The following is a 12214-nucleotide window of genomic DNA, read 5'->3' on the forward strand; positions in this document are numbered from 1 at the left end:
TATTTTACATGGTAAGATGGAAGGGAATTTGAGTAACAGAAAGTTGCATTGCTCTTCCAGGAGTTAATCAGTCCTTTCAGGGCATCAGGAGGGTCTTCAATCTAAAGACAGCATCAGGTCTGACTTTGGAGAGATGAATGAAGTTCCAAAGCAGAAGAGCAATGAGGCAGAGGGGCAGCCAAAAACATTCTCAGAAAATAGGGAGGAGCCAGGTGGGATGAGTACATTGGGGCTTGAAGGAATATGGTAGAAGATAAACATGAAAATACAAACATCTCAGATTTAAGTCCCTAGTTTTTATATTTGGAAATCAACTTTCAAGAATTCCCATTTGAAATTTTTGAACATTAAAATTTTAATTATGCCCTAGTTCTTAACATGTAATAGTTTGATGTTTTCATTCTCTTTCAGGTCATGGAACTACCTTTAGTATTGACTGCAATGTCTGTTCTTGTTTTGCTGGTAATTTGGTGTGTTCCACCCGCCTTTGCCTCAGTGAGCACAGTTCAGAAGATGACCGTCGCACCTTCACAGGTAACTGGGCACCTAGATGGCATGTTCAGGAAACCATCATTGCTTTACTGCTTTACACCCATTTTCAAGGCAGCCAAGTCAATGACTCTTTTTTTTTTTTTTTTTTTTTGCAGTACTGGAGATCAAACTCAGGGCCTTGTGCTTGTGAGGCAAGCACTCTACCAGCTGAGCTTTCTCCCCAGCCCACCAATGACTCTTTAGTTAGCAGATTCTAAAGGAATTTTGTTGACCCCAAATATTACATTTCTTATGACTCTGTTACCCAATCCAAACATGACTCAGAGAGAGACATTCATAACAATTTGCCTCAAAATTACAATAATTTCCATAGTTACCTTCTTGTTTTTCCTCCTTCCTAAAGATGAATGGAAGGAACCTACAGGCAAAGCTGGCAGCCCTCTCTGTCTTATTTTTTTGAAATTACCCTTTAACATTCAAGAAATCCCCCAAGCCAGACTTTAAGTAAACATCCTAATTCCAAATTTTATATGCTAGATCAGGAGAAACATACTTTACTTTCCTACCTGTACTTTTTCAGAGCCTTGCTGCCTTTAAAACCCTGTCAGCAATTGCAGGGAAGTTTTGGTTTTTTTGTTTTGTTTTTCCTGATTTAATTTACAATTCTGTTTTAACATGAGACCTCCACATGATTGTTAATGGCTTGCCTTCACAAGGACAGATGAGGGGAAGGGGGAAAAAAACACATATTTTTGAGACTGTTTCCTTCCTTCAGGTCTGCCCTGTAACTGTGCAGATCAGTTTGTCCCTGTGTGTGGGCAGAATGGACGCACTTATCCCAGTGCCTGCATTGCTCGCTGTGTGGGTCTCCAGGACCATCAGTTTGAGTTTGGATCGCATCTCAAAGAATCCATGTAATTCTAACCCCTGCCCAAAAACCAAAGGTAAGTCAAATGACATTTTTTTTTTTCAACCAAAGACCAGCACTTACAATGCATCTACCAAGTACCAGACGCTGAAATACAAAAAGTGAATTAAGAAGAGATCTCTGACTCAGAACTTGGAGTGTGGAAGCAAAGAGAGTAAAGCTAGTTGGCAATGTGATTAGAGCCCAGAAGTGGAAAGTTAATGCACCTGGGAGGAAAGGGCCTGGGAAAGCCTCTGGAGTATGTGCTGCTCAGCCAATCTGGGGAAAGTGAACAGAAAAATGCAGGCTAGTTTACAGGAGGGAAAGCTGGTGTGGGTGAGGCAGATAGCACACAGGAGCAGAAGTTGTAGCTATTGGAGACCAGGAGGTAGTGCGGTGTCTGCTGGGAGCTTAGCAGTTCCATGACTGATGCAGAAAGAGTAAGTGAGGAAAGTAGCTGATGAGACAAGAGAAATTGTATACCTTTGTTGCCACTGTTTATGCCTGGATCATCAAGGGAAACTTTCTTCTATTTACATGCCTCCTATTTAGGGTTTGGACATATAAATCTCAGTAACTTAAGTATTATTTGAAATTATTTGGTTTGGGGCTCCCTTCTCTACAGTCTCTTCACTGAGCCCAGAGGACAGTTAACCTGGCCTTTGATTGATTTCTCCATGTGGTGGCCACCAGGGCAAGTGTTGGCTCACTGTAATTGCTTCCTTCTGAGACCTGAATAGCCACATACTGTACCACGTCCTTTTCTCATGAAAGATTTTGTGAAAAATAAGCAATTTTTTTTTTTTAGCCTAGAAACCTGGTGTAGTATGGAAAGAGGGAGGATTTTTACATGCATTAAATGAAATGTCAAAGAATTGGTCATCCACTGCCAAAGTTTTTATAGTGAAAACAAAACCAAGAAAATTTCTATTGAAAGAAGATGGGATGAAAAAATAAGCCAAAGGATATTTGTTGTGTTGGAAAGTAGAATGAAGGGTTGTTTGGTTGTGTGTTTGTTTTCTCTGCTGGCTAAACATTTGGAATAAGATTGTCCTGCTTTTATAATAAAACAATAAAAAAGAAAAATCTTAAAGTAGAAAGGCCTTGCTGGGTATATTTTAAAAAATAATACAAAAGGCTGAAAAATTCAGGCTACATGAAAAATCGTAATTTTCTTCATGGTAACAGACAATGACAATCTAGAAGACTCTTACAAAAGAAAGTTCTGCCGTCCTTGTAAAGAGCCCCCCACAAACCAATATGAAAAATATCAACCTGATGTAAAAACAGGCAAAGATTGGTAACCTAATAGAAAATGGCCAAGGACATAAACACAGAGAAAGTTACAAGTTATTCTTAAATAATTTAAAAAATGTTTTTAGGGCAAGTAACTCTAGTTATTTCTTACAAATCCCCAAATATCAGTACTTTCACATAGTAGAAGTTCAAAGTCATTTGTGTGTTTCAGCAGGTAGCTTAATTGGTAATTCCTAGAGACTTAGGGGTCCTTCCATGCCGTGACCTCTGCCATTACCTACAGCCCCATAGTCCTCCTCTGTATCCTCTGCATCTGGCCAGCAGATATGAGAAGGGAAATGGTGGATGTTGCTCTTGAAGCTTTTATGAACCAGGTCTAAAGGTGACCTTATCACTACTTCCAGCCACACTCCATTATCTAGAACTCTCACTTGAACACAACCAACTTCTAGGAGACAACTGGAAAATGTAATCTAGATTTATACCCCCCCCAAAATTAAATGAATTTGAAGAACATCTAGCCTGTGTATTAATGCTTCATAACCTTCCTCATATTAAGAAAAATGTAAATAATTTTAAACTACAAATGTGTACCATTTTCCTTTTATTAGGTTGGCAAAGACGAAAAGGTCGATAACAATGTATAGAAACAAGTCCTCTCACACAAGAGGGGGTTGGGAGAGGACTGCCACATCTTCTCTGGAGAGCAATTTGGCCCAATCCTGGCTTTAAATGCACATATTCTTTGGATCAGCAAATGTAAATGCTCATACTTCCATAAACTGTCTCTCAAAGAATACATAAGAAATGGGTCAGAGGGTCGCCTTGGGGAATGGAATCTAGGTGGCTGGGTCACAAGAATAAGAAGGAGACTAATTTTTCACTATGCATCATTTTGTATTTTTCAATTTCACTGTGGACTTGTATTTTTTGTTCAAAAAAATTTTAGAAAACAAAAGACTATATTCACTCATAAAGCATCTACTTAGGCACCAGCCATTATTTTTTTAAACATTAGGACAAAACAACAACCAAGATAGACCATCCCCACCCTGTTCATTTTACTTTCATTTCCTCCCCAGATCCCCAGCCTTTTCCTGTGATCCTTATTTCATTATTATTCAAGTTTCTCTTACCCACATTACCAAATTTCTCCTGATACTCTTGGTTCTCATACCTTCCCTGTTTAATGGATAGTGAAGTTCCACATATTCTTTTCCATTATTCCTTTTCAAACATCTTAGCCAGGCACGGTGATGCACACCTGTAATCCCAGAAATTTAGAGGCTGAAACAGGAGGATCACACATTTGAGGGCAGCCTCAGCAATTTAGTGAGGCTCTCAACAACTTAGTGAGAACATGTTTCCAAATAAAAAATAAAAAGGCATAGGCACAGTGGTGCATGCCTGAAATCCCAGTGACTGGGGAGGCTGAGGCAGGAGGATTACAAGTTCAAAGTCCACCTCAGCAATTTAGCAAGCAACTCAGTGAGACCCTGTCTCAAAATAAAATATAAGAAAGGTTGGAAATGTGTTATAATGATTAAGCACTCCTGGATTCAATCTCTGGCACCAAACAATAAAAAATAAAAATAAGAAGGACTGGTGACGTATCTCAGTGGTAAGGCACCCCTGGGCTAATTCCCTAGTACCAAAAAAAATTTTTTTTAACCTTAAATTTCCATAAAACCATAACTAAGTGCATTCTGATTTCAAAAGACAACCATATGTGGTGGCGATGGTGATTTCTGTAAAAAATTTCCTTTGAGATTAAAACAACACTCGCTACTATGTTCCTTTTCTTTTATTTTACTAATATTTGTGTATTTTATTATTTCAAATATCTAGTGAAAGGTAAGCATGTTCATGGATCTTTTCTTATAGAAAATTATGCATACCCCTTACATAAATTAGGAAAGCAGAAAAAGTCTAGAGAAGAATAAGCTGTCATCCTAACCCCTTTTGAGGAGTCAGGAATGAGAATGAAAAAGGCCCAGATGTGACCAGGAAGGACCAGCTTTGGTGACATTCTCTCACTGGTTGCAACTAACCAGTATCAACCACTCAGTCTTGTAGGCACAGAAACCTGACATTTTTTAGGACAGAGGGAAGCCTTTCTGTAAGATAGACTCACTTCACGTTAGCCAAGCTGACAAAGCACCTGTTATTTGTAACTGACTCTGAGGCCTCCAGCATCAGACTCCAAGCCACCTACTGGCCTCGTATCACAACACTTCTGTCCCATGCCTACATCTGTGGCTCCTGACCTTAGGGTCATCTTGTCGCTTCTCCAGCACTGCATCCTCAAGCGTCTCCCCCATGCTCATGGCTGCTCTCTCTGCCTGGCTTACTGTGTGGCCCTCCTTACCTGCCTGGCTCCATCTAGAACACCCCCTCTCTGATGTTTTCCCCATGCTCTCCACTCAGTGTCTCATTCCCATGAGAAGTTCACGTATCTTTTTCTTTTTCTTTTTCTTTTTCTTTTCTTTTTTTTTACCTCTTTTCTTTGTTTTTGGTACCATTAGTACCCGGCATTGAACTCAGGAGTGCTTAACCACTAAGCCATATTCCCAGCCCTGTTTGGGTCTTGCTAAGTTGCTTAGAGCCTCACTAAGCTGCTGAGGCTAGCTTTGAGGCTGCCTCAGCCTCCCAAGCCACTGGGATTACAGGCGTGTGCCACAGTGCCTGACTAGTGTCGTTTTCCACTTCATAGCCTACTTTCTCTGCTTGCTTGACTCTCCCACTCTGCATGAGCTCCTTTGGGGACAGGACTGTTTTGATTTATCTCTAGCTTTCTCCTCAACTCCCTGTGCCTTGTTCAGGGCTTTTCCGGCCCCACCACGATCCCTCCCTACATCTGGCTCATGATGCTGCATTCTTGTTTTTCAGATGTGTATCCAGACCACAAGTCTGCCTGACAACTTTTGATAAATTTGGATGTAGCCAGTATGAATGTGTGCCAAGACAGCTCGCCTGTGACCAAGTCCGTGATCCTGTTTGTGACACAGACCACATGGAACACAATAATCTTTGCACTTTATACCAAAGAGGAAAAAGCCTCTCTTACAGAGGCCCGTGCCAGGTACATTGTTTGACTGACAAACCAAAGTGCACTGGGTGTGGAATTAGTTTATGATATTTGACAGATGAGCCGCAGTAAGACCACCTGAGGGTCTTCTGCAAATCCCGTTGAAACTAGAAAACAGTCCTCCACTAAAAAAGGACCAGCTTGCTCTTCTAACTCTGAAAGACTGACTAGTGTATAAGCAAATATAGAGCATGGCTTCTTGCAGCCTGCTTCTAGGAAAAGAGCTTCAAGTTTCATACCCTGGCATGGTTGACATCATTTTCACTTCCACAGTTCTGTGGGCCTCCCACTAGAAAACAGATTGGGAGGAGTGTTGAGTTGAAACAACTAACAAGAGCTTTCCCACTATTCCTCCTGTGATACTGAAAAGTTATTGAAAAATTCACTAAGACATTTTATGTTAGCTTATCTCTCAATCTGTAAGGGCCATGGAGTCTACACCCATGTTAAATAAATAACCCCTAGGACAAGCCCTTTGAGGCTTCCTACATGCACCACTGTTTCCTTGCTGACTCCTCTCCTGGAGATTCCCATCTTGGAACCCAGCATGCCCTGTCCATTACCCAGTAACACCCAACATGAGTGCTTCTCAGTCCCTGGTCCTCATGGTTAAAAAAGTCCCTTCACTTTGTCTACTTTCTCTCAAAGCTTGTGTTCCATTTGCATCAAAAGCATCTACTCTTAATCCCCAGTCTTCTCTTCCTACTTTCCCACTCCTCTTGACTATGATTTATTTTTCTGATATATTCCTAAACCTAACTGATGGGTCCAGATTTTGTCTGCCCCACTGATCTCTCCACTCTTCCTTCTTTTCTTCGTAGTGAGCATGAATGATAAAGCCTGTGCATTTGCATGAGGATTGATCTTGTTTTCTTCAAACAGATCTTCCTGGATACTGAGAAAGTCTGGGTATAGGGGAAGAGGTCACAGAGGTGGATATTTTTATCTTCAATTAGTTCATGTGGAATGAGTACACAAGTTCCAGAGAGGCTAAGAAAAACGATCTTTTCAGTACATCTTGAGGCAACCTTATTGCTTTCCAGTCCCCACTTAGCCCAACTTAAGAGCTTAAGAGAGCCCCCACAATTTATACCTGTGTCTCTTCCTGAAAATAGGGTCTCTTGGTTAGGAGAAGTGCACCATAGGTTTCCAGGCTAAATGTGATTCCTTTGCCCTCAGCCCTTCTGCAGAGCCACAGAGCCCATCTGTGGGCACAACGGTGAGACCTATAGTAGCATGTGTGCTGCCTACTCAGATCGTGTGGCAGTCGATTACTATGGGCCCTGCCAGGCTGTTGGGGTCCTCTCAGAGTACAGTTCTGTCGCTGAGTGTGCTGCGGTGAAGTGTCCTTCGCTCTTTGCAACTGGGTGCAAACCCATCATCCCACCCGGTAGGCTGGCAACATTTGGGGTGGGCAGGGTGCAATTGAGAAAACTTACTGATCTGCCTTGAGAGAGTGAGCCACTGAGAAGATATTTGACTATTTATTTAAATTTTTCAAAAAAAAATTTATTTATGAGGAAACTCTTAGGCTGATTAGACATATCACACTGGGTTAACCTTAAAAGTTATGGTTACCTTAGAGATCATCTGGTCCAGTGATTTTAAAATAATAGGCAACTTTCTCAAGTGAAATCTTATGCCAAAAACCAAAATATAAACAGAGTAGTATTTTGTTATAAAATTAAGGTTACTAGTTTAAATGCATAGTGTTTACTTATCAAGTTAGTGAACAAGGAATTATTAAGAAAGGGAGGAATAATCTAAGCAGTTTTGATGTACACAGACATTTGAAATTAAGAAATCAGAAGAGAGTTATTATCTTAGATGGACCTTAGCATCTAATGTAATTGGTTTACTTGCATATAATCAGAAAGGTCTTGTTTCATACAGACTGTTGTAAGCAATAAATTTTTTAAACAGGTTATAAGACCCCAAGTTGGTTGGAGAACATAGCAGTCCTCAGGAAGGATAGTTGTAACCCAGAATGAAGGGTTGGTCACTTCACCAACCATTTTTTTTTTTTATTTTAAATTTTAATTCTGAATACATGCAAAATGGTTTCTGTTACAGGTGCTTGTTGCCCATTATGTGCTGGAATGTTAAGAGTTTTATTTGACAAAGAAAAACTGGACACTATTGCTAAGGTAAATTGCTTTAGATAACAGGTACTATTGCAAACCTTTTGCTAAACCTCAAGAATCCTGGAAAAATGGAAATTATTGTGCCATTTATAGATGAAGAAACTATCCTCAAAAAAGAGACTTGCCCAGGGCTGTTCAGCTCATGATTACTGGAACAAGGCAGGTTCGTGCCCATCCTGGCTGCCTCCTGACCTGCACCCCATCCCACCACACCCCAGCCGTGCACATTGGTTAACCGAGCCTTTCTTAGAAAAGGTCCCCTACTGGCACAGTGAGCATGGTCAGGGGCTGCAGGCAGGGCCTGATGCCCAAGACTGGCAGATACCAGATGGTTTTTAAGGTCACCTCCCCTCACACCAGCCACCATTCCTCCATGGGGACCTTCCAAAACCTACCACCTTCCATGGGTACTTCCGCCCTTTCTGTTTGGCGCGCCATCCCTTTTTTGCTCTCTTTTGTGGAGATGGCTCTAGGAATGTAGTAGCCAACACTTGCCACTACCTAGAGAATTCTTCCCATTTTGGTTATGATGTCTTTACAAGAAGGTTTTATGTTCCTGCAGGCTCTAACTCAGAACAGTCACTTTTTTAAGAAGCACTTCTGGTGAGTGTTTATCTTGGCCACAAAAACCCCATTGTAATGGACTCTGAAGATTTAAGATTTTGTTCAGCAGTCTTATAGGGCCTGATACCTGGAGGTTCCTTGGTCAAAGAGCCTCCTCAGCTGTCAGCTAAAGCAAGTAACACAGGCAGTGTTAGGGAATTCTTATTTTCAGGTGATGGAAATGTTTTATCTTTCTAGGTAACAAACAAAAAGCCAATAACAGTTTTGGAAATACTTCAGAAAATCCGCATGCATGTGTCTGTCCCACAGTGTGATGTATTTGGATACTTCAGCATCGAGTCTGAGATTGTGGTCCTCATCATTCCTGTTGATCATCATCCTAAAGCTTTGCAGGTGGGGCTCAGCACATGTTGTGCAGCCATCTCATACTTCCACATTTGGTGGACTTGAGAGGGGGACACAAACCAGGATCAGGGAAGGACTGGGGGTGAGGAAATGGAGGCATTTGAGAAGTTTTTTAAAAGGGCAGGAAGGAGAAAAACAAGACTGTCTGAAGCACTGAACATTTTCCAGGTGACTGAGGCCTAGCACACATTTGATAGTGCAATGCAAAGGAAGTGGGGAGGCGGGTGTCAAGGTACCATGGCTCAGAGTGTGCAAAGATGGTAGGAGTCCTTGAAATCATAAGTTCCAATGCACCCATTGCACCAAGGCAACTGCAGCCCAGGGAGGAAGAGGCTGGTACAGGTCATAAGTGACAAAGCCAAAATGGACTCCAGTCTCCTGAGGGATGTGCTTCCACTGTTGACAACCCATGTAGATTTGGTCTTATGGACCCTGGTTTTTCTTCCACACGATCTAGAAGCATGTGGAACCTCACTAGTGTAGGCTCAAGTTTTAGCATCGAGGTAATGAAGGCTGCAGTGATGGGAGCCACAGATTATGAACCGTCATCATTGGAAATCTCATTAAGTTGAATTGTTTCATGTTTAAAGAGGAGTTAAAAGTGCATTTCCTTGACTACATGAACAATTTAAACTGATCTCAATGTGTAAAATCAGTGACAATTGTGGAAAAATGAAAACAGGCCATTAAGTAGGGCAGTGGCATTATGGATCATTTCTTTTCTGATTTCCATTCATACTCTTATATTTATGTACTAAATTAAGATTAAAATAAAATGTTGCCTGAGCCAGGCACGGTGGCACATGCCTGTAACCCCAGCAGCTTGGGAGGCTGAGGCAGGAGGATCATGAGTTCAAAGCCAGCCTCAGCAAAAGCAAAGTGCTAAGTAACTCAGTGAGACCCTGCCTCTAAGTAAAATACAAATAGGGCTGGAGATGTGGCTCAGTGGTCGAGTGCCCCTGAGTTCAATCCCCAGTATCCCCCCCACACCAAAAAATAAAATAAATAATAAGTCAATAAAATGTTGCCTGGACTAAGAAAAGAAGAGCAGAAAGAAAGCAGACACCCTTGGAGGTCATACTTCTTTGGGGACTATGTGGAATTTGTCTGACAACTTTTGCACAGGTTCTGTGGTTTGATATTAAAAGGATTTTATTTTCCCCTCCCAGATTGAAGCCTGCAATAAGGAAGCAGAGAAAATCGAATCCCTTATCAACTCTGACAGCCCCACTCTGGCGTCCCACGTCCCTCTTTCTGCCCTCATCATCTCCCAGGTGCAGGTCTCCAGCAGCCTGCCCTCAGCTGGCATCAGGGCCAGGCCTCCCTGCCACTCCTTCATCGTCCTCCTCCTCCTCAGCCTGGGCTTTGCCTCGCACATGCTCTGGACACATCACTGACTGCCCACAAAAGGTGCAAAGGGTTCCTTGACCCAACTTTCCTACCTTGTGAAAGACATTCAGGACTGCTGGTCGGTAGTTGGATAGTGGCCAAGTAAAAGCACATGTCACCTCTTTTCACCACACAGTATTTTTTTTTTAATCTACCAATATTAGTAGGGTTTTTGTATTGTTTGCGCAAATGTTAAAATACATTCTTCCAAATACTAATGAAAGAGAAAGCTCTTTCTGGTGGATCACTGCCTCATGATTTACATTTTGCTCAATAGATGGGTCCCCACTCCAAAGCAAACTCAACATCACTGGTAATAAGGTGCTCACTTTTTAGAAAGAGAACTCACTTCACTGTCAGGTTCATATCTCAGAGACTTCATTTCAGAGATCCTTTAAGTATGAAGGTTGCCATTGTGTTTGTTATTGTTTACAAATACCTACTCTAAAAGCTGGGAAGCCTAGTGAAGAACCACTGCTATTAGTATGAAATACAGAGCTTTGAAATTATCATGTAAATCATTGGGCATATTTAAGCTAATTTATAGAAATTTAATTCAGGACTCTATCTATTGTTCTAAGCAAAAGCAAGCTAACCAAATGACACTCATATAATTAGGTGTTATGAGTGACAGTCTTAGTAGTCACTGATTTGTGCCCCTGACTTTTGTGAAAGAGACAAGTTACATCACATCAGAGCATCTCACATCATACAATTTTTACACTAACCAGATATATATTCTTCTATATTTATGGAATTAAACTTAGAGTTTTTAAGCATCAATCTTTAAACCAATTGCTGCTACTTATATGATTGCCAAAAAGTGAAATAATTAGTAATTCTTGTAAATAATACATGATTTTTCTATTTTATTATGAAGAAGGTGAATAGCCATATTTGTAAAATGACAATCATGTGTGTTAACCCAGTACTTCCTGTTCAGGAAGACACATTTGCTTTTTGTGATGTGCACAATGTAGATAAATATTCTGTCTGACTTCCTTTTTTGATATATAGAAGTATAAAGAGTTGTGGTTTATATATTTAAAAATGTCAAGCTGAGTATTAAAATGTTTGCATGTTGTCTCAGATTGGATACTTTGAATGTGTTTGACAGTTTGAAATAAGCTATTCAATGTAATACTTCTTGTTTGTATGCACCTGAGCTTAGGTTTTACATGAAGTATTTTTTCAGTATTATATGAACCCTTTGAAACATATAGGGACATGCTTATTATACCAAAATGTTGAAAAGCGGGCACTTAAAGCTTTCAGAATATCTCAATGTTGATGTAGCATGTTTGTTGCAATTGCTTATTTCTGTATAAATGTCTCCAATGCAATATATTAGAAAGCCTTTCTATTTTAATAAAAATTTTATATGATTATGTGTACTTCCAAGTAATGTGACCATTCAAAATGAGACTATTGATCACCCTTGAATGAGTTATGTCTTTACTCTGGAATAAGAAGCCATGGCATGTTATCCTAATCCAGGGGCCCTGGGAGAGCAGAGCAGCTAGAACAAATGGATCCAGGCATGGCCCTAGGACAGACAGCAGCAGAGCCAGGTGCCTCAGGACAGAGACCTGAGGCCTTCTGAGACCTTGGAAGGGAGGCGGCAGTTCTACTTCCAACTTCCCTGGGCCTGATGGTTCAGCTCCAGGGCACCTCCTGACACACAGAAGACTCTGTATGGAAATGGAGGGCCACTGATAAGGACTTGAGAGGTGGTACCAATCAGCTTAGGCTAAGTCCCCCAAAACTTCAATAGCTTACAACCACAGAGGCTTCTGTGCTGTGCCTAGCACTTGTCCACTTTGGGTCAGCCGCAGCTCTTCTCAACATGCTCTTCACTCCAGGACCCACCCGTTCCAGTGTTCTCATAAAAGGGGGAAAAGAGACACAGAACACAAGCTGACTCTGAAGTCTGCTCAGAAGTGACACTGTCATTTCTGTCTACATTTT

The 12214-nt window shown here is 41.1% G+C and overlaps 1 protein-coding gene across 1 annotated transcript; it reads left to right on the forward strand.

Moving 5' to 3' along the window:
- The first annotated feature begins 5245 nt into the window (after positions 1-5245).
- LOC306645634 (reversion-inducing cysteine-rich protein with Kazal motifs-like) lies at positions 5246-11625 on the forward strand. Its single transcript, XM_079113579.1, has 5 exons — positions 5246-5738; positions 6924-7134; positions 7818-7891; positions 8690-8845; positions 10027-11625. Exons 1-5 carry the CDS (start codon positions 5670-5672, stop codon positions 10252-10254), a joined length of 738 nt encoding a protein of 245 aa, XP_078969705.1. The 5' UTR covers positions 5246-5669; the 3' UTR covers positions 10255-11625.
- The last annotated feature ends 589 nt before the right edge of the window (positions 11626-12214 follow it).

This window comes from Sciurus vulgaris (assembly GCF_902686455.1).
Source record: "Sciurus vulgaris genome assembly, chromosome: 15".
Taxonomy (NCBI): domain Eukaryota; kingdom Metazoa; phylum Chordata; class Mammalia; order Rodentia; family Sciuridae; genus Sciurus; species Sciurus vulgaris.